We start from the raw sequence: 19,592 nt of genomic DNA on the forward strand, positions 1-19,592 counted from the left end.
GCATATGCATCTACTGTACACGGGTGTTATTTGGGTCTAACTTTTAGTTGGTCGCACTTCGTAATACTATTTATCGCGATAGTCCAAATTACAAGTATAGGAGTACTCTTTAAAGCTGCCACAATTATATATTCATATTGTACTTAATTCTATCGGACCGTGTAAATTCACCTCTTATGTATTGATCTAGTCCTGTTTTCCAAGCTTATTCTTTTTCGCAAATGGATTTTGGGTTATCATGTCACGCTTCCAAGCTTTTAAAGGTATATATCGATAAAATCTTAAGCGCAAAAAAGTGAGATATCAAGATGCCAATAAACTCAAGCTACAAGATGACTTCAGCGAAAATCTTGAAAATGCTTCTTTTATAGAGAAGAAAGTCGTCCGAATTTCGATTCGAGGGTCCTGAAGAGGTTCGAAGGTACATAAGGGTTCATTGGTTGTCAACCAAGTGAGAGGGGTTTCATCGGTGCTACCTCCGGTTCAAAATGTAGGGCCTGTTTAGATTATAGCCAATATTGCCAAATTTTAGCAGGATTTCTTATTTATTTACTAGATCTAGTTTGGTAAGAAACTAAATGGATGCACAAATCCGAACAAGCCCATAGTTATTTCTAGCACAATACATTGTTTCAAATAAAATTATTTCTCCACCTACTTCCTCATCTCAACCAATCACAACCATTATCTTTTATCTATTTTTTCTTCTCAACCAATCACACATTTCCTCTAATTATTATCACTACTTTTTAATACCTGTATCAAACTAAAAAATGTTCACATTTTAACATGGAGGAAGTATTTTACAACTTTTTAAAATAACTCATTTAATCTACACATTTGTACCCTCCAACAATCAAACGCGAATTCCTATATCTTTTCATCAGCACGCACCCTGGCTATGTACGGATCGTTAACTTTGGACGAATATGACACAGGGGGGACTGAGGAGTACTGCGAGTCTGCGACCACGCCGTGACATGGCCAGTACATGGTGCGTGCACCGATCGATCCGGTGGGACGGCCGCCGCGACCGCGCAGGCGCGCGCGCGGCAAACCCACCAAACCGCCTTCCGCGCGGCGCCGCTACGGCGCACGCGGTGTGCGCCGGCCTGTGCGGTGCAGGAGCCCACGCGGACGCGGATGCGTGGCCGATCCGCCGATGGGACGGCGCGGGATGCCTGGCGGCTGCTGCAGGTTTGGTGGTGGCGCTGGGCTACGGCCCTCCGTAAAAAAAAAAAAAAAAAAAGACAAATCCTGATTTTCGTGTCCAACGTTTAACCGTCCGTTTTATTTGAAAAAATTATGAAAAAAATTAAAAAGACAAGTCACGCATAAAATATTAATCATGTTTTATCATCTAACAAAAATAAAAATACGAATTATAAAAAAAATTCATATAAGACTTCCAGTCAAAGTTGGACACGGAGATCTAGTGTTTATTTTTTTTTTTTTGGACGGACGGAGTAGTACGTAGTAAGTGGCCGGCGTCGGCAGCACGCGAGGGGGCCATGCGCGCGGCGCCCCGGCGCGCGACACTTGGGAGCCCGGGGACACGTATGAATGATTTCACGTTCCCGTCGCGGGGAGCTCACGCTGGACGCTGCTCTCGCATTTGCCGGCTTTGCTTTGCCGCGCTTTCTTCGCGGCCACGCTTCCACCCTTTGGCTGCTCGCAAACGCTTGGGACGGGACGAGACGGGGCCGCGGGGACGTACGTGTACGGGTGGAGTCAAGACTCCGTTACGTGTGCGTGTGCTTGCGTGGTGGCTCCTTCGCTTCGGTGGCTCGAGAACCATGGTGACTCGTGTGCATGCCAACTGCAAAAGGTAGCAGCAACCTCTATCGCGCGTGGATTGTGTGGAGATTAAGGCGGGATTCCAGTGTTGCAAATCGTCGGTAAGATCTGTACGGTCCAGAGACAAAAGCTCCAGATAAAGCATAACGCATTTCAACACGAGGGCATTTTGAGCAAGCGCCGGTTGCGCCCCCACACATCCTGACATGCTACGCCACGATGATAAAGGCGTGTGGGCACGGAAACATCGGATCCCCAAATTCTTTAGAAGTAGAAGTAGCTACTAGAAACCAAAGAATTTTCGTTCGTGCATAGAAAGTAAGAAACCAAAATTTTTGGTGCGAATGGCAGATGGAGCCAAGACACGGAAGCAGCCATGCTGGAGCCACCAGGCGCCAACCGAGAAACAGACGCGACGCTATACAACTCCTCCTCCTCCTATACTGCAGTAGCATACGGACGAAGTCACGTGAAGCCGGCGTGGGCGTGGGCGCGCGTGAGCGTGACACCGCCCAGGCGGTACAGCGATGTGCGCGTCTCGTGCGCCACTAGCCCTCGGTGGATGGATCCCGCTGCGCTGCGGCTGTGAAAAAACTTGTGGGCCGTGAGCGGCTGGCGGACGTCGGCCGCGTCGCGCCGCACCGCGCGTGATGCCTGCACCTGCATCGGGGAGCGCGCGCGGACGCCGCGGGGGACGTACGGCGTGGTGCGGGTGCAGCCGCGCGCGCAGGTGCGCGGGCGATGAACTGGCACGGAGTGGTGGGGCTGGGTGCCTGGGTGGAGTGCCACCGCCCGCCGCGTGGCGAGCTACGTGTGGGCTGCCTGGTGTGTCCGATAGCTGGAGGCTGGAGCAGCGTCCGGGGCGGACAGCTCGGCGTTTCGCCGTGCCTGCTGTCACCGATGACACTGTAGCGCGAGGAACAGAAGGCCGAGCACGTAGACGGGCGGATTGGATCCAGGAACAAGTAATTGGGGGACTCAATATACCGAGTACATCGATATAAACACATCATTTTAGGATTAAACTATGCTAAAATACTATTAAGAGATCTTTAACAGTTTTTTTTCTTATCAACATAGAAAAAAAATGAAGGGGGGACTAGGGGGTTATCCATGGGTTTGGTGGGTGTAGGGGGGACTTGAGTAAGTCCCCTTGCACCCATGTTGAATCCGTCCCTGCACGTGGATCAGTGTGGGGCTCTCTTGACTTTTTTTTTTCATGTTACAGTATATCGTACCCGTCAAAAAATGCCTATTTCTAAATATACCTAATTCTAACTATAAATCTAAATTTAGACATATAGTTAGGAGTTGTCTTTTTGGGACATAGTAATAGGCTTAAGAGTTAAGAGAATGTTTCGGTTGGTAACCATGGGCAAACAAAGCCTTTTCTTGTCTGGTAGAATGGAAAATTTTCGTTGTCGAGTAAGTACAATGGAAGAAACAAACGAAGATACATTTAATTTCTCCCACACAAAGGTCGAATCCAAATCTAATCATCCAAAGTTAACTAAGGACAACACTGTATTCTAGATCTTCCAATAGCCTTCCGCCCTTCCCTATGGCATATTTTGATATGGGGCCACCTCTCTTTCGAAAGCATACGTATATATAACCATGGTTTCATGACATACATGATACATGACGATAGTACTACTTGGTTCACAATTTTTTTCTCTTCTAGGGGAGAGAAGATGGGAGATTTTTTTTACTTATTAAAATAAAAACTATATATCCACGGACACATGGGACGCCGCTGACATATGGGTCCTATTGGTGTTATTATTGTTTTCTACAATTTTTTTTGCTTCTACTATCATGTAGGCATCACATGGGATGAATATCAAGCCAACAAGTCACTTTGACGTCACGTGAGCCGAAATTGTTCTTAATATTGCCAAGAGACTTTAATATCTAGTTTTATTAGGATTAGAATGAAACCTGAAACATAGTTGAAGTAAAGTGGACTTCTTTCTTCGTGGAAATTCGCCGTGAACCAATCTGCAAGGTCCAAAGTTTAATGGGCTGAGGTTGAGAGATCCTATGGCGAACATAGGCTCTTATTATCTCCAAGAAGCAGGCCAAATCGCCCAAGCTATGGTAGGCCTACTGAAGAATTCTCTATATATTTTGGTAGGCCGGTTTAAAATTTTGTGTGGAGATTGGAGCAGATTTGTTGTCTTCCAGGCCTAATAAGAAATAGCTCGTGAACAATTTCAGTTTGCGTTTTGCGGATCAATTCGGATACTCAAATTGTTAGGGCCGATTTAAATCGACTTATACGATTTTTTTATTTCATATTTTTATTAAAATATTTTAAAAAGTTTTTTTTCCTAAAATTTACGAATCCAGACACCTCACGCTAGGATTTTTTTTAAACTCGCCCCTCCAAAGAGTGTTAAGGGACCTAAATGTTAATTTTTTATTTGTATTCAAATCATTTTCGTCGGTTTTAATTGTTTAAAAAATTAGTAATGCTTATTTGACAATCTAAATGATTTTGAACGGATAAACCACAAAGTTTTAGGCCTCGATGAGATCTATAACTTTCATATAAAGTTTATTTTCATCCAACGTTGTTTGAGATGAATATGTGAGATTTTGTTAAAGTAGGTTTATATTTTGTAACGAATATTTGGACATCTAAACAATCTTAAATGAAAAATTAATAATTACTTCCTCCGTCCCAAATTAGGTGAACTACACGGCTGCACTTATTTTGAAATGGAGGGAGTACAATGTTGTATATCTCCTCGAGCTTTATCATTTTTATATAAAGTTTGATTTCATTTGACTTAATATTATTTTTAATCCACAAAATCGTAGGATTAATAAGTTATCCTGGAAAATTTATATTTAGATCCCTTAATCCTCTTTGTTAGAAAGGCGTAGGCCTCTAGATTTGCAAATTTTTAAAACGGATTTTTTAAAATTATTTTTTTTAAAAAAATTAAAAATAAAAAAAAATCGACTTATACTCGCTTGATCGGCCCAAAGTTATCCTTTAACTTCATGGCGGAACGTGCCGGCCCCCGCCGGAACGAGCTGTAGCCTCTACTCAGGCATCGCCAACGTCGGCGGCGCCACGTACTGATCTCCAAGGACACGAACATGCTCATGTCGTTCGACCTTACGGACGAGCGATTCGGACGCGCCACGCCACTACCGTCGCCGGCGCCGGACTGGCTCGCGTCAACTGCCTGAAGGAGGTGAGCGGCGGCGGCGGGATGGTGGGGATCGTCGCGTACGCCTCCGGCTGGTGTGGGCTTGAGATGTGGGTGCTGGAGCGCGGCGGCGGCAGGTAGAAGACGAGATGGCGATGGCGCCGCCGGTTCAGCGTGCCTCGCCGGGTGGGGCCGCATGATCTCGTGGGGCTACGCTTTGGCCATGGCCATGGCCACGGCGAGCACGTCGTGAGCAAGCTATTCGGGGACTCGCCCCCGTGGTGCGTAAGCGGCGGCGGCGCGAGGAGGGCGCAGTGCCAGTGCAGCGTGGTGTGCATCGTTTTTTTTTTATTAGAAACACAGTACAAACGCCCGCTCAAAACGTGCGCAAACTCACCCCTATAAACACACACACGCACACCCTACCCCTATGAGAACCTCCGAAAGATTGGGCCGGCATATCTTGAGATTGACGAAGTCACCACAGACGCCTCGCTGTCGACGGGTACGTCGTGTACAGACGTTCTCCTACGTCGAGACCACGGAGCAGTTGAATATCCACGATCTGTCAAAACGACAAAGGCTGCATGTGTAACCAAATTAACCATCTGCATGCATCTAAATAGTACTCACTTTATAAGACGTTTTGACTTTAGTTAAAATTAAACTACTCTAAATTTGACTAAGTTTATAGACAAATATAGTAATATTTATAATACTAAATTAGTTTCATCAAATCAATAATTGAATATATTTTCATAATAAATTTATTTTGGGTTGAAAATGTTACTATTTTTTCTATAAACTTGAATCAATTGGCTTGTTACTCATTGTGTTACACGGCTTTACTCACCATGAGAGAAACATATACAAACTCTGAATCAAACCGTTTCTGGAACCCCGCCTCCCTGATCTTGCACCGAGGAGGAGGCGAATCATACCGGATAACCGGAGTACATATGTGACGAACAAGCTAGCTGCCTGTGAAAAATGAATCTTCTAATACGGTTGCTTTGTGTGGCTTGCCTATAAAGATGATTTTCACATGTAGCTAACAAACATAATTGTTATTCGCCTATGATGATTTCATGCCATTTCAATTTTTTCCACTAATTTTGAATTTATTTTTCACGTTCTATCGTCGGGGATCTGAATGAGCAATTAATAGTGGTAATTTCGCACATATTATAAATTCAACAATGTAGCAACAATATATAATATGATATAATTAAGAAAAACTATTTACCGATCTATTTATCTTAGAGTTTCGCTCCAATCTAAAGTTTCATTTCTCGCGTATAAATTCAAAATTCTTCTTTGTCGAAGATTCATCCTAGCTTAGCAACACACGGTGGATAAAGCAGCCCATGCTCTGGTTTCTATTTTTTGTGGTTTTTTATCAAAGTATTCTTTGTTTTTTTTAAAAAAAACGACTAGCATGAGACTGTGTGAAGTTTCATATTGATGTAACCAGAGAAAATTATATGATTATAACCCTGGGAGGTTATAACCAGGAAAAGAAACAACAAACACCACAACCACTTGCTAAGTACCTTCTCGGTGACCGGTGCTCAGAGTTCGCCAGAAAAGGGGATTTGGTACCGAGGGTATCAGTTTGTTACTGATGGGTATCGGCTGGTACCTATGGTTAGCAGTTGGTGCCGACGGGTTTCAGATCTGATACTGATGCCTGATGAGGTATTAGGTTTAATACCAACGAGTATCAACTGGAACCAATCGAAAATGATACTTGCACGATATCTTCCGAGACTATCTATATTTTATACTGACATGGTGAGAACCCCAAGTGGCACAACCCTTTTTTTTCAACCTTAGTTTTATTTTCCTCGTGATTTCAAAATTCATATAGTTGCAACGATCTCTTTTAGCTTGTGTTGCACTTTATGATTATTTTTGCCTCATATGTGCACGGAAAAATACATTAATAGATATTTTTGTTGACTCCCTAAACTTTTATGTTTTCTCAAATAACCCATATCCAAATATTGAGTCCTAATAATCTTTTCCTGTTGCAACCTACTGGGTATTTTTGCTAGTAAGATCTTTTCGTACTCACGGGTATCCAAATATTGAATCCTAAATAAAGACCTCACACACGTTGCAACGTACTACGAGCTTTTCGTTCCATGTAACCGTCATCGTTACTACACATCCAGAACAAGGGTCGAGAGTCGTTTTTTCACTCTTCTCAACCCCGTTAATTGGGGATCCTAGATCCATACGCATAGGTATCCTCCTGACCCCCCAGATGATCCAGGCATAATTAAGTACGTGATTTTTCCCACTGCAAATCACCCAAGGGCGAAGGCGTCGACGAGATGGAGGAGCAGGAGACCAGTATCGGGGACCTGCACACGGATGCCTTCGTGGAGATCCTGCGGCGCGTCGCGCCGAGCGCGCGCCGCCGCCTCCGCCTCGTCTGCCGGCGCTGGCGCAACGTCATCAACTCCCGCGCGCCGGCGTGGCGGGGCCACGCGAAGACGCTCGCCTTCGTCTACCATCGCCCCGGTCCAGCCACCGCCGCGTACGCCATCGACGGCCTGGAGGAGGACGACGAAGGGTGCTACCGGAAGCTATGGGACGCCGCCGCCGACCCGAGTCTTCCGGCCATCTACTCCCGCCTGAGGATGATCGGCAGCTGCAACGGCCTGCTCTGCCTGTACGACGAGGGGGTCACCGGCGACATCGCGCTGCTCAACCCGGTCACCGGCGAGACGCTGGACGTCGCCGGGCCGCCGGGCCACCGGCTCAGGCGCCAGGAGCCGTACGGCCACGTCCCGTACGGCGAGGCGTTCAGCTTCACGTACCACGAGGCGACGGAGAGGTACAAGATCGTGCACCTCGCCGTCAGCGACGGGCGGCTGGAGGCGGTGGAGGTGCTCACGCTCGTGGACGGCGCGCCGTCGCCGTCGTGGCGGAGGGTGGCGGCGCCCGCCGGATCGAGCTGCTGGCTGCCGGCCGGCGTCGTCAGCGACGGCCAAGCCACGTACTGGATCAACCACGGCGGCGGCGACAGGCTCATGTCGTTTGACCTCACGGATGAGCGTGTCGCGACGATCACGTCGCTGCCGGTGGCGGCCAAGAACTTGAACGCCGGTTGCTTGAGGAAGGCGCGTGGGAGGCTGTGCGTCGGCAACCGTATCCATCACGACTATCAAAACAACACCGAAATCGATGTATGTATATTACTCTCTCTCCTATCATAAATTACTTCTCTTCGTTTTAAAATAAGGTCTGGTTTAGTTCTCAAATCTTTTTTTTTCTAAAAACATCACATCGAATTTTGGAACACTTATATTGAGCATTAAATATAGAAATAAAAACTAATAATTATACAGTTTGTATGGAAATCGCGAGATGAATCTTTTGAGCCTAAGTAATCCATAATTAGTCATAATTGTTGCGGGATGAATCTTTTAAGCCTAATTAGTCCATGATTAACCATAAGTGCTACAGTAACTTACATGTGCCAATGACGGCTTAATTAGGCTCAAAAGCTTCGTCTCGCGGTTTCTAGGTGTGTTATGAAATTAGTTTTTCTATTCGTGCCTGAAAACCACTTCCGACATCCGATCAAACATCCGATGTGACACCCAAAAATTTTCTTTTCACGAACTAAATAGGGTCTAAGATCATTTTTATCCCCTCTTATTTATCCCAAAATAAGTTTATTTTTAAACAGTTTTTGTATTGGTGTTTGTGGAAGGAGAAGATAAATGTATTGAGAGTAGAGAAAATGAGAAATAATTGCGTTGAAAATAGAGAGAGTGTGAGACTTTTGCATTGGGATATGATCATATGATAAATAAATATATTGTAGTCTTTTTATTTTATATTATTGGTATGCGTGAGATGGTTAGAATATGAATTTATTTTGGGACCAAAATATTGATGCATGGACAAGATTCCCTTCCAACATTAATAACTTTGACCAAAATATATCCTTAAATACTCATAATTCCCCGGCTCATGTATACCAAATCACTCGTGCATGTACTCCCTCCATTCAAAAAGACTGTTGTTTTAGAAAGTTAAAGGCATATGAAGAAAGAGGATAAAAACCTACTCCCTCCGTTTCATATTAGTTTCATATTATAAGTCGTTTGACTTTTTTCCTATACCATCCATGTAATATGAAACGGAGGGAGTAACAATAGTGCAAAGAAAATGGAGGGAGTACTATACCATCCATTAATGTGGAAAGAAAACGAGAGGGGGAAAAAAGGAGGAGAAGGGAGTAACAATGGTTGGATCATTGGATGGCTAAAACAAAAAGAAAAATATTAAGAGATTTAATGAATCCCATAGCTAAAAATATATTTTCTGTTGGATATATTCAAAGGCTAAAAAAACACTCTTTTATGGACGAAGGGAGTATATATATATATATATATATATATATATATATATATATATATATATATATATATATATATATATATATATATATATATATATATATATATATATATATATATATATATAAAACCAACTTTTTTTTCCATTTTAACCTATGTTTCATTACATACGTTGGAGCAGGAGATGTGGTTCCTGGAGCGTGATGGATGTGAAAGCTTGGAGAGGTGGTATTGCCGGTTCTACTTGACTACGCGACTGTGCATGGAGGTGCAACAAGTTGTAGGGCCGCACTTTACCCAGGGCGAACATATCTTGGCCCATCGCCATGGATCCTTGTATGTGCATCGGTGCATGAGCAGTGCGACAAGGCCACAGTGCAGCGTAGCGCAGATGCACGAGCACTGGCCTTACCATGAACCCATGTTCACGTGTGGTCATGCAAGTAATATTCGGGCCTTCTCCTACATCGAGACTACGGAGCCATTGAACGTATACCAATGCAATGGTGGATCTAAGATTGGAAGTGTGGTTAATAACGACGAGGAGATGGCTACAGGTATGACCTATGTCTCTTTGGTTCTATAAGTTTTTACGTTTTAGACAACAACATAATATTCAAACATGTATTTTACTGTGGGTTTTTATTATAGACAAAATTTGCTACGGGACACTCAAAAAATGTGTAATTAACTGTAGGACACTGCAAAGATGTGAATTTGCTGGAGGACACTTTAAAAGTGTGGTAATTTACTGCAGGACACTGAAAGCATTAAAATATAATATCCACACAATTGATGACAAACAAACTATATAAAATGACAGTTTTACCTTTGTTATATTACCCTACCCTCTCACCCACCCACCATGGGTGGGGTAAGATAATAAGGGCAAAACTGTCATTTTGTGTGTTTCTCTCTTATCAATTGTGTGGATATTATATTTCATGCTTCCAGTGTACTGTAGCTAATTACCACACTTTTGAAGTGTCCTTCGGCAAATTTACATCTTTGCGGTGTCCCACAACTAATTACACATTTTTTAAGTGTCACGTAGCAAATTTTTCCTTTATTATAATATATATTTTTTTTAAAAAAACTAAATGTTTAAGTTTATTGTAATGCTTTTTAAGACTAGTGTGCATGTCCTGTTCTAGTGTCTTCAAGCTAAATATTTAAAAAGTATTAATAGTTAAAGTTTTAATTGTTTGATCTTAGCTTTATTTTGAAAAAGGTCGAAGAATTATAGAGTCGGAAGGATTACATATTAGAAACATTAATTGACAATGGTAGGCGGATTGTCCTGTAAGAAAGTTACAAGAATAAGTTTATGAGACAGAGTTTAGGAAGAAAAGCATAAAATGAGAGTTGTTAAATAAACATGAGGGATGAGATATTCACCCTTCTCACCTAATTTAGATGTGCTTTATTTTCCATCTGTTATCAGTTCTTCTTGGTTTGTGTGATATAGTGATGTGGACAATTTTTTGTTTATGCAGGTAAGACGACATCTCTAGGGCAAATGCTAACCTCCATGTTCAATGACCTCCCAAGTCCTCACCCCAAGCGCCAGGTTGCCAGGCGAAGAAAACGGCGAACCAATCGTTTTAAGTGACGGATTGTCTACCGGAGTACTTTCGGTATGTCCGAACAAGAAGGGATACTGTGTAACCCTTGTTATGGGATAAGATATTATTGTTTACATCCTCTTTGTCTAATATATATATATATATATATATATATATATATATATATATATATATATATATATATATATATATATTATTCTTTGTTGTAATTTTCTATTTTAGAGAGCGCATTTAGGTATTAATAAAAACATGTATTTTATATGTTTATACTCTCTCCATCCATAAAAGTTACACCTATTACTTTTGTCACCAGACCAAGGAGAAATTAAATCATCTTAGATGTTACAAAATCAAGGAGTGAATGGAAGCATGCAACCAATGAGTATTTAGATGACTCCTTGAGTTCTAATCAAACATTTAATTTATCTCTTTATTTAAATCTTGAATGCATAAAGACTACAAATAAGAATAACTTATTTGGAAATACTAAAATGTAAAATAGGTGTAACCTTTGAGGATGGAGGGAGTACCATTTAACCTGCTTAAAGAACTATAGTTTATTAATTCTTTTATATGTTTTTTCTATTTTAGAGAGAGCTTATATAAGTATCAATTGAAACTTTTATACAATTTCACCTACTAAGCAACTAAATAATCCAGTTTGTTACTACTACTACTACTTCTATTATGTGACGAGCCTTTGTATAATAGTATAATTGTATAAAACCACGTAGCTGAGCCACCTACCTATTTCTCCCAAATAATTTCTCACAATTATTTAGGAGTTGGCTCATTGGTACTGAGTGCTAACTCACAAACCAGAAAGTATGAGAATATGCTTTATATTAGGTTTAATAGTTTAATAGGGATGTAGGCTTGTATTCCTTATAAGCAAAGGTCGTTTTATCCATTATGTAATATATATAAAAAAACCACCGAAACGAACCCACTAGTTATATCTTCACGTTTAGTATTTTTTTTCATGCACTTTTTTAGTAACACTCATAGAATAGAGGTTTCATCCAGTTTAATGAAGCAATGACTTGGCCTGGTTTGAAAAAAATACAGGTTGGTTTGCAAAAATTACAGGTTTTCATCTAGTTTAAACAAGAAAAAAGTCCGAATAATGACCTTCCTAAACTATCATGATGGTACAAATTACACCCTACACATAAAATTGGATATTTGACACCCTCAAACTCTTTAAATCGGACGAATAACACCCCTAACAAAATTTGGAGTGGTTTTAGTCCTAAGTGGCGCATGCGTGGTAGCCTAATCAGCACTAAAAAAATGAAAATAAAGGGCCCATATTTCATATAGCCCTTCTCCCTAACCCCTATGTTCTCCCTACCATGGTTGAATCGCACATCGTCTGTTGTCACGTTTGAAATCTACACAGCAAGCACGCCGCTGACCGTCACCTCCACATGCCTCCTCCTAGACAAGCTCCCCTATTCCTTTGGGCCACCTACCGCAGTAGGACAACCACACGGTGGCCCTCTACGCACAGCCCGCAATGCACTGGTCGGCCCCCGCCTCCCTCTGGTGTCCACACTAAGGCCATTGCCTCGATCACCTCCACATGCTAGATCTCCTTCGCTTGGACTGCCTCCTCATCGATCCCGCAATCTCCTTGCCCCCTTTCCATTCCTCCCCTCCCCCTTCGGTGATGAGGTCCCAAGCAATGACTTCCTCACAAATGAGCTTGCTCGCAGCCATCCTGCATGCGCTCACACGAGGACAGCATCGCACTCTAATTCAGTCTTGGACTCCCGAGGCCATGGTGCGCCTCATCGGCGGATGCCAAACTTTGACAAAGATTTGGGTGTTACATAATAATTTGGGGGAAATTGGAGCCAACAGCCTAAAGGTTGACGGGGGAGATGTGGTCGGGCGAGTACATGTGGCGGGAAAGTGATAGTGCGGTTGTTGTATCGAGGATGAGGAGGCGTCCTGGCTGGCGAGCTCGACGGGCTGACTGTCGACACACATTTCAGGCACGTCAGGGAAGATAGAAGAAGAGAAGGGATTGAGGAAGGCGGCCTCTTTGACATATGTGCTCTCCGAATTTTCTATTTTTTTTATGTTGATTGGATTGTCTCGCTGTACCAAAACTATTATGGATCGAATTAGAGGGTTATCTGCTTGGTTTTACATCTCGGGTTTTATAGTTCAGTGGTGTAATTCGGACTTTTTCCTTAAAACAATAACCTGACAGGGTCTGAAGAAATTAGCTGCTGTTAATAACCGAGATTTGTGTGGCGGATTCATGGGATCCTAGCAAACTTGAATACCAAGTAGAGAAGTAATCGTTGAAATCCAACCACACGTTTATAACTTACAAATAAACCGGATGATTTCACAATTCCAGTGTAACGCAGCAGCGAAGCCTCAGCCGCACGGCGCGCAATGGCGGCCGCAGGCATCGGGCACATCCCCTCGGACGCCGTCGTGGAGATCCTGGTGCGCCTCCCGCCGAGCTCGCGGCGGCGGTGCCGCCTCGTGTGCCGGCACTGGCGCGACCTCGTCGACGACCGCACGCCGGAGATGCGGAGCCGCGCCAAGGCGCTCGTCCTGGTCCACGCCGTCGCGCACGTGTTCGACGACCTGCCGGAGGGGCGGCGCCGGCAGCTGCTGCCCAACTGCCGCGGCGTCGACATCGTCGGCACGTGCAACGGGCTGGTATTCCTGTGCGAGTGGTCCAGGGGCTTCGCCCTGGTGAACCCGTTCACCGGCGAGAGGCTGGACGGCGCCGGCGTCCCGCCGCCGCCGTGTCCGCGCGGCGAGGAGCCACCCTTCTACCAGCCGACGCACGCGGCGTACGCCTTCGGCTACCACCCGACGACGGGGAGGTACAAGATCGTGCACTTCCCCATCCAGGACAGACGGACCGAGACGTTCGACGCGGTGCGCGTGCTCACGCTCGGGGCGGAGGAGGACGCGTCGACGTCGTGGCGAGACGTGCCGATGCCCGCCGGCGGATCGAGCCGCCGCGGCAGCTGCGGCGTCGTCAGCGTCGACGGCTCCACGTACTGGATCACCAGGGACACCGAGAGGGTCATGTCGCTGGACCTCGGCGACGACGAGCGCGTCGCCGCCGTCACGCCGCTGCTCCCGGCGCGCACGGCGGGGCCGGGCTGCACCTGCAAGCTGACGGACGTGCGCGGCAGGCTCGGCGTCGCCGTCAGCGTCAGCATGGCGACGAGCACCGACACCGACGTGTGGGTGCTCGAAGGAGGAGGAGGCGGCGGCGGCGAGCGGCGGTGGAGCCGGCGGTACAGCGTGCGGGTGCACGGCGTGGAGCAGCAGCTGGCGTGGCCGCACTTCGCCCACGGCGAGCACGTCCTGACGACGTCGACGCACTGTAGCATCCGGGGGTTCTTGTACGCGCACCGGCTGAGCGACGACGGGAGGCGGCGGCTGCAGTGCAGCGCGGTGAGGATCAACGAGCGGCGGCCGGGGAAGGTGGTGGGCTCGTTCGGCGCTTGTTACCGCCGGGATCTCCGGACCTTCGCCTACGTCGAGACCACCGAGCCGGTCAGCGTGTTCAGGCTCCGGGGATGACCGATGACGACGATGAATTCACCCTCATGGCCTCATATGCTATATTGCTATGCAGAGCTGTGTGTGTATGTCTATGGATGTTTTATGTTTAAGCTGATTTATTTTAACTAGCAAATTGCCTGCATTGCAACGGTTAAAAAAAAGTTATGGTGTGCACGCTCATCCTTTGAAGAATATACATATTGGCATTTTCCAATCCCTTTAACTATATGAATTAATTTCTTACATATTTATCAGATCTTACCCAAAAAAAATTTTGTCGTTATTTTGCTTAGATATGGTTCTTTTGGGATGTTTGAATTTAGTGAGTACGTGGTTTTCACCGACAAGGAGTTTGCCACACATTAGTGATAGTGGCAAATTCATTGTCACGGCACTTGTCGAGGAGAGATCCTCTCTAGCGGGTGGTCGTGAGACCCTCCTTGTGAGTTCGGCCGGGGGAGATGGCACGATGATCAAAAGCGCACTTCCACTTGCAGTCTAGCCACTAGATCGCTAACTAGTATCTGTGAAAGACAAGGGATTATACAGGTTCGGGCCGCTATCGAGCGTAATACCTTACTCATGTGCCTCTGCTCTCTCGCGACCTCTACTCTAATCAAAAGACTAAAGGTCGGATTATGGTTAACTTTTACAAGATGTTTTGGGCTCTAAGGGAAACCCAGCTGTTCTTCCTCCTGAGCTCAAGTTGTCTGAGAGTCGTCTCTTTTTTCAGTGGGCGAGGTCCTCCTTTTATAGTTCAAGGGGATACCACATGCGCCGTCTATACCTACCCCTCCGTGGAAGGGGGAACCACCTTGCCTGGGTCAGACGACCGTACATGCCTTCAACCGGAAGCAAGGTGGTCGTGCGTCCTTGGGTGGGGCCTAACGCCGTCCCCCGCCTGACACGAGGGAGATCCCTGTCATTCGCCATTAAACACATAGAGACTTTGGTGGCTCACCACGCGTGGAGGGCACTCCTGGGAACGTGCTGATGGGACGGGGCATATCTGCCCCCACTCCATCTGACACAGAGCGGAACGTGGGGGCACTGCCACCCGTCCCATCGTCTGCGACCAGTCACAGACCGGTCGTCACAGACCGGTCAATCGAGCGGCGCCGCACGCCCGCCCCACACCGCATTAAATGTGGCGCCGTGCATTGAAGGCGCGTGGAGTAGTGTCTCTTGCTCCGCCTGCTCTCCCCGCCACGTGGTGACCGGGCGAGGGCCTCGGGGTGGCGCACGCTGAAGGCCCGAGGGTCATGATGTGGCCCCCCGAGGCCCCCTGGCCGCGTCAGTGCTACCTGACTGCCCCCCCTCCCCCGAGGAGGTGGGGGAAAGCCAGGCCGCTCAGCCACGTGGCCTGTCGAGAAGGCAGCTTCCCTCTACTGTGCGTACCCCGGGCCCATATCACCGACAGCACTACTACCTTTTAAATTAGTATAGATGACTTTTCTCTTTATCCCTGTTTCCGTTGCTCGAATCGAACAAGGATTTTAACCTCTTTTTCGTTTTTTCCTACATCTGAATTTCTCAATGCACAAACTCAATAAAAACCATTTGCATAAGTTACACTCAATGCCTGCCTTTGAAAATTTAAGATTGATTTCCAGACACATAGAAGATCTAGATTTTAAAATGAACTTTCCCCCTTCTAAAAAATGATTCTTCTCATAATGCCAACAGAAATTGCTCAAAATCAAAACCGAATTTAAAATTTTTTGGTTCGGTGTGCCAAATTTATGTTACCACTTGTAGGCATACCTGAGAGATGTGTTTCGGTTTTAGATTCAAATTTGGACCTTAGTTTAATTTTTGGGTTTTGACTTTGAATTTATAGTATTCCGGCCGCCTACTATCGTCTTTCTGGAGCCCTGATGCATCAAAAAGCTCGCCATTGGTGTTTATAACAACAAAACAATAGCCATCATCTGCAATACTGTTGTACAAATACAATATGTAAATTCTCGTGTTTTGAAGGCTTGAATTATTAACAGCCCTAATTTCAAAAACGCTATTTCGAACTGAAATATAAAAAGATCGATATGTATCTAACAAATTAATATCAGATAATTACATGTCAACTAATTGCAACTACAAATCCGTATCGAACGGCGAGTGCATCTCGCGAGCTCGTCAACAACTGAAGATCGATCGGGAGTTTCGCGACGGCGACGGCGGCGGCAAGGCCGCTACACCGGTTTCAATGGACGACGCCGTCAGCCGGGGCGACCTACCCGCGGACGCCCACGTGGAGATCCTGCAGCGCGTCCCGCCGCTTCCGCCTCGTCTGCCGGCAATGGCGCGACGCCATCGACGAGCGGCGCGCCGGCCGGCGGCGAAGTGCCGCGCCAAGACGCTCTTCGTCGTTGATGATGATAGGGATCTACCTCTTCGACGACCTAACGAGAGGGATCAGCAGGGAGGTGCTGCACGACTGCCAGAACAGTAGAACACAGGCGTCACCGTCGGCACGTACGTGCAACGGCGTGCTCTGCACGTGGCACTGGTACAGCTAGACTAGAGGCATCGTCCGTCTTGGGCAACCCGGTCACCGGCGAGACGCGACGCTGGACATCCCGCCGCCGCCGTGCCCCGCCCCGGGTGTCTACCCTGGATATATAGCGAGGGATCACAGCAAGTTCAGCTTCGATCGATCGGCTACCTGCCGGCGGCGTCGACGGGGCGGTACAAGATCGTGCACTTCCCCGTCAAGGGTGTTCGACGTGGTGCGGGTGTTCATGTTGGGGGATGACGCGTCGTGGCGAGACGTGGCGGTGAATGGCGCCGGATCGAGCCGCCGCGGCGGCTGCGGCGTCGCCAGCGTCGACGGCGTCATCTACTGGATCGCCAACGTACGGCACCGAGATGGCCATGTCGTTCGACCTCAAGTACGAGCGCGTCGCCGCTGTCAAGCCGAGCTGCCGGCGCGTTCGGTGATGCCGACGGAGGTGCGCGGGCGGCTCGCCGTCGCCGCTGACCGAGGTACAAACATAGTACTCTCTCTATCCCTAAATGTTTGACGTTGTTAACTCTTTTAAATATGTTTAACTGTTTCTCTTATTAAAAAAATTTAAGTAATTGTTAATTCTTTTTCTATCATTTGATTCATTGTTAAATATACTTTTATGTATACATATAGTTTTATATATTTCACAAAAGTTTTTGAATAAGACGAATGATCAAACATGTTTAAAAAAATCAACGGCGTCAAACATTTAGGAAAGGAGAGAGAGTACTAATTAACATAGTCGATACTAGATGGCTCGAACCATACTCGACTCGAGGCGTACCACTGCATTCGATAATCGATACTAGATCGGCCGCCACTGCCAGGACATCCGGGTATTCGCCTAGGTGGAGACATCTGAGCCGTTGGGTGTATACAGGCTTGGTAGACACGTGGCTGATGGTGTGACCGTGTGAGAATGTGAGATTGCAAGGCTGCAAATTGTCACGGGATTGTGGTTCGTTTTGAGTTTGTTTGATTCACAATTATAAGTTTAAGTTTTTGACATGTGCCAAAAGAACACTTTTCTGGAGATCAAAAACATATGCTTTGTGTTTTAGTTAGATATTCTAACTTTGGATTTACATTTTCGGTTTTGAATATGGAAGTTATATCGTAGTCTTCCTCCTGTTACTACATTCATAAATTCTACTGGTAGTGGTAGCGTTTTGAATGCTAGACTCAAAACTCTAAAATCCAAAACCGAACACAATTCTAGGCAATATTAGCTTGACCACTACGTAACTAAACAATACTACCAGCAGGAGAGAGATCTATCTATTTGAATCAAACCCGGGAAGATTTTGAATACCGTACCGAACGGCGAGCGCATCTCGCGGGGCCCTTCAACGACTCGAGATCGTGGCGACGGCGACGGGCCAAGGCGGCGCTACACCAGCGGCAATAATGCAGGACGACGGCGACGGCGACGGCGACGACAACGGCTGGGACATGCCCTCGGATCCCCTCGGCGAGATCCTGCGCCGCCTCCCGCCGCTCGACCGGCGGCGCTCCCGCATCGTCTGCAGGCAGTGGCGCGACGCCGTGGACTCGCGCGCGCCGGCGAGGCCGGGCCCCGCCAAGACGCTCGTCGTCGCGCACGGCGCAGGGTACGTGTTCGACGACGTGCCGGGAGGGAGCAGCAGGGAGATCCCGTCCCCCTGCCCTCTCGCCGACATCGTCGGCACGTGCAACGGCCTGCTCTGCGTCGTCGGCACCGGCGCCGGGTTCACCACCGGCGGCTTCGTCTTGTCCAACCCCGTCACCGGCGAGGCGCTGCACGTCCCGCTGCCGACCAGAATCGGCGCGCCGTGGAGAAGATGGGAGCACAACGAGTACTACAGCTTCGCGCACCACCCGACGACGGGGCTGTACAAGATCGTGCCCTTCCCCGTCGACGACCGGTGGACGGGGTCGTTCGACGCGGTGCAGGTGTACACGCTCGGGGAGGCCGCGTCGTGGCGGGACGTGCCGGCGCCCGCCGGATCGAGCCGCCGCAAGAGCTGCGGGCTCGTCAGCGTCGACGGCTTCACCTACTGGGTCGCCATGGACACCGAGAAGGTCATGTCGCTGGACCTCAAGGACGAGCGCATCGCCGTCGTGATCACGCTGCCGGCGCCCGCGTCGGAGCCTGGCCGCCAGTGCCGCCTGACCGAGGCACACGGGAGGCTCGCCGTCGCCGCCATCGTCACCCAGCCGACGAACACCAAGACAGAGGTAATTACTACAAGATTCCAAACTTTTACCAAGGGGGTTTAAACCGTCGGCCACCTATTAAAACTGTCGGCCATACTTATTACTGAGTGGGTACCGTCGGCAACTTCCCCTCAGCAACATGTGGTCGGTAATTGATCATATTGCCGAGGGTACCCTCGGTAACCATGTACCCGAGGGTTTCGTCCCGAGGGTTTACGGTCGGTCATTTTTTCAGAGACCACGCATGGTTCTTTCTTACTGACCACATTTCCCGAGTGTATACCGTCGGTTATTCTTATTCTCACCGAGAGGTTTATTTTCCCGTCAAATTGAGAACCCTCGGCTATTTAGTGACCGATGGTTCTGTAGGCCTTCGGAAATAGTATTTGCCATAGGTTTTTTTATACCGTCA

General features: G+C 47.0%; 3 protein-coding genes across 3 annotated transcripts; all 3 read left to right on the plus strand.

The window, feature by feature from the left end:
- The first annotated feature begins 7,296 nt into the window (after positions 1 to 7,296).
- Positions 7,297 to 11,020, plus strand: LOC127781964 (F-box protein At3g07870-like). Its single transcript, XM_052309036.1, has 3 exons — positions 7,297 to 8,158; positions 9,522 to 9,897; positions 10,837 to 11,020. The coding sequence occupies exons 1-3, from the start codon at positions 7,301 to 7,303 to the stop codon at positions 10,950 to 10,952; spliced, it is 1,350 nt and encodes a 449-aa protein (XP_052164996.1). The 5' UTR covers positions 7,297 to 7,300; the 3' UTR covers positions 10,953 to 11,020.
- Positions 11,021 to 13,338: 2,318 nt separating this feature from the next.
- LOC127781965 (F-box protein At3g07870-like) lies at positions 13,339 to 14,493 on the plus strand. Its single transcript, XM_052309037.1, has one exon. The coding sequence runs from the start codon at positions 13,339 to 13,341 to the stop codon at positions 14,491 to 14,493; it is 1,155 nt and encodes a 384-aa protein (XP_052164997.1).
- Positions 14,494 to 18,391: 3,898 nt separating this feature from the next.
- Positions 18,392 to 19,243, plus strand: LOC127781966 (F-box protein At3g07870-like). Its single transcript, XM_052309039.1, has one exon. The coding sequence runs from the start codon at positions 18,392 to 18,394 to the stop codon at positions 19,241 to 19,243; it is 852 nt and encodes a 283-aa protein (XP_052164999.1).
- The last annotated feature ends 349 nt before the right edge of the window (positions 19,244 to 19,592 follow it).

Source organism: Oryza glaberrima, chromosome 8 (genome assembly GCF_000147395.1).
Source record: "Oryza glaberrima chromosome 8, OglaRS2, whole genome shotgun sequence".
Classification (NCBI taxonomy): Eukaryota; Viridiplantae; Streptophyta; class Magnoliopsida; order Poales; family Poaceae; genus Oryza; species Oryza glaberrima.

Bases quoted from the DNA above. Each gene is read 5' to 3' on its own strand.
- LOC127781965 (XM_052309037.1), top strand. From the start codon at position 13,339: ATGGCGGCCGCAGGCATCGGGCACATCCCCTCGGACGCCGTCGTGGAG.
- LOC127781966 (XM_052309039.1), top strand. From the start codon at position 18,392: ATGCAGGACGACGGCGACGGCGACGGCGACGACAACGGCTGGGACATG.
- LOC127781964 (XM_052309036.1), top strand. From the start codon at position 7,301: ATGGAGGAGCAGGAGACCAGTATCGGGGACCTGCACACGGATGCCTTC. The intron at 8,159-9,521 runs GTATGTATATTA...ACGTTGGAGCAG, and splicing joins AAAACAACACCGAAATCGAT to GAGATGTGGTTCCTGGAGCG. The intron at 9,898-10,836 runs GTATGACCTATG...TTGTTTATGCAG, and splicing joins CGACGAGGAGATGGCTACAG to GTAAGACGACATCTCTAGGG.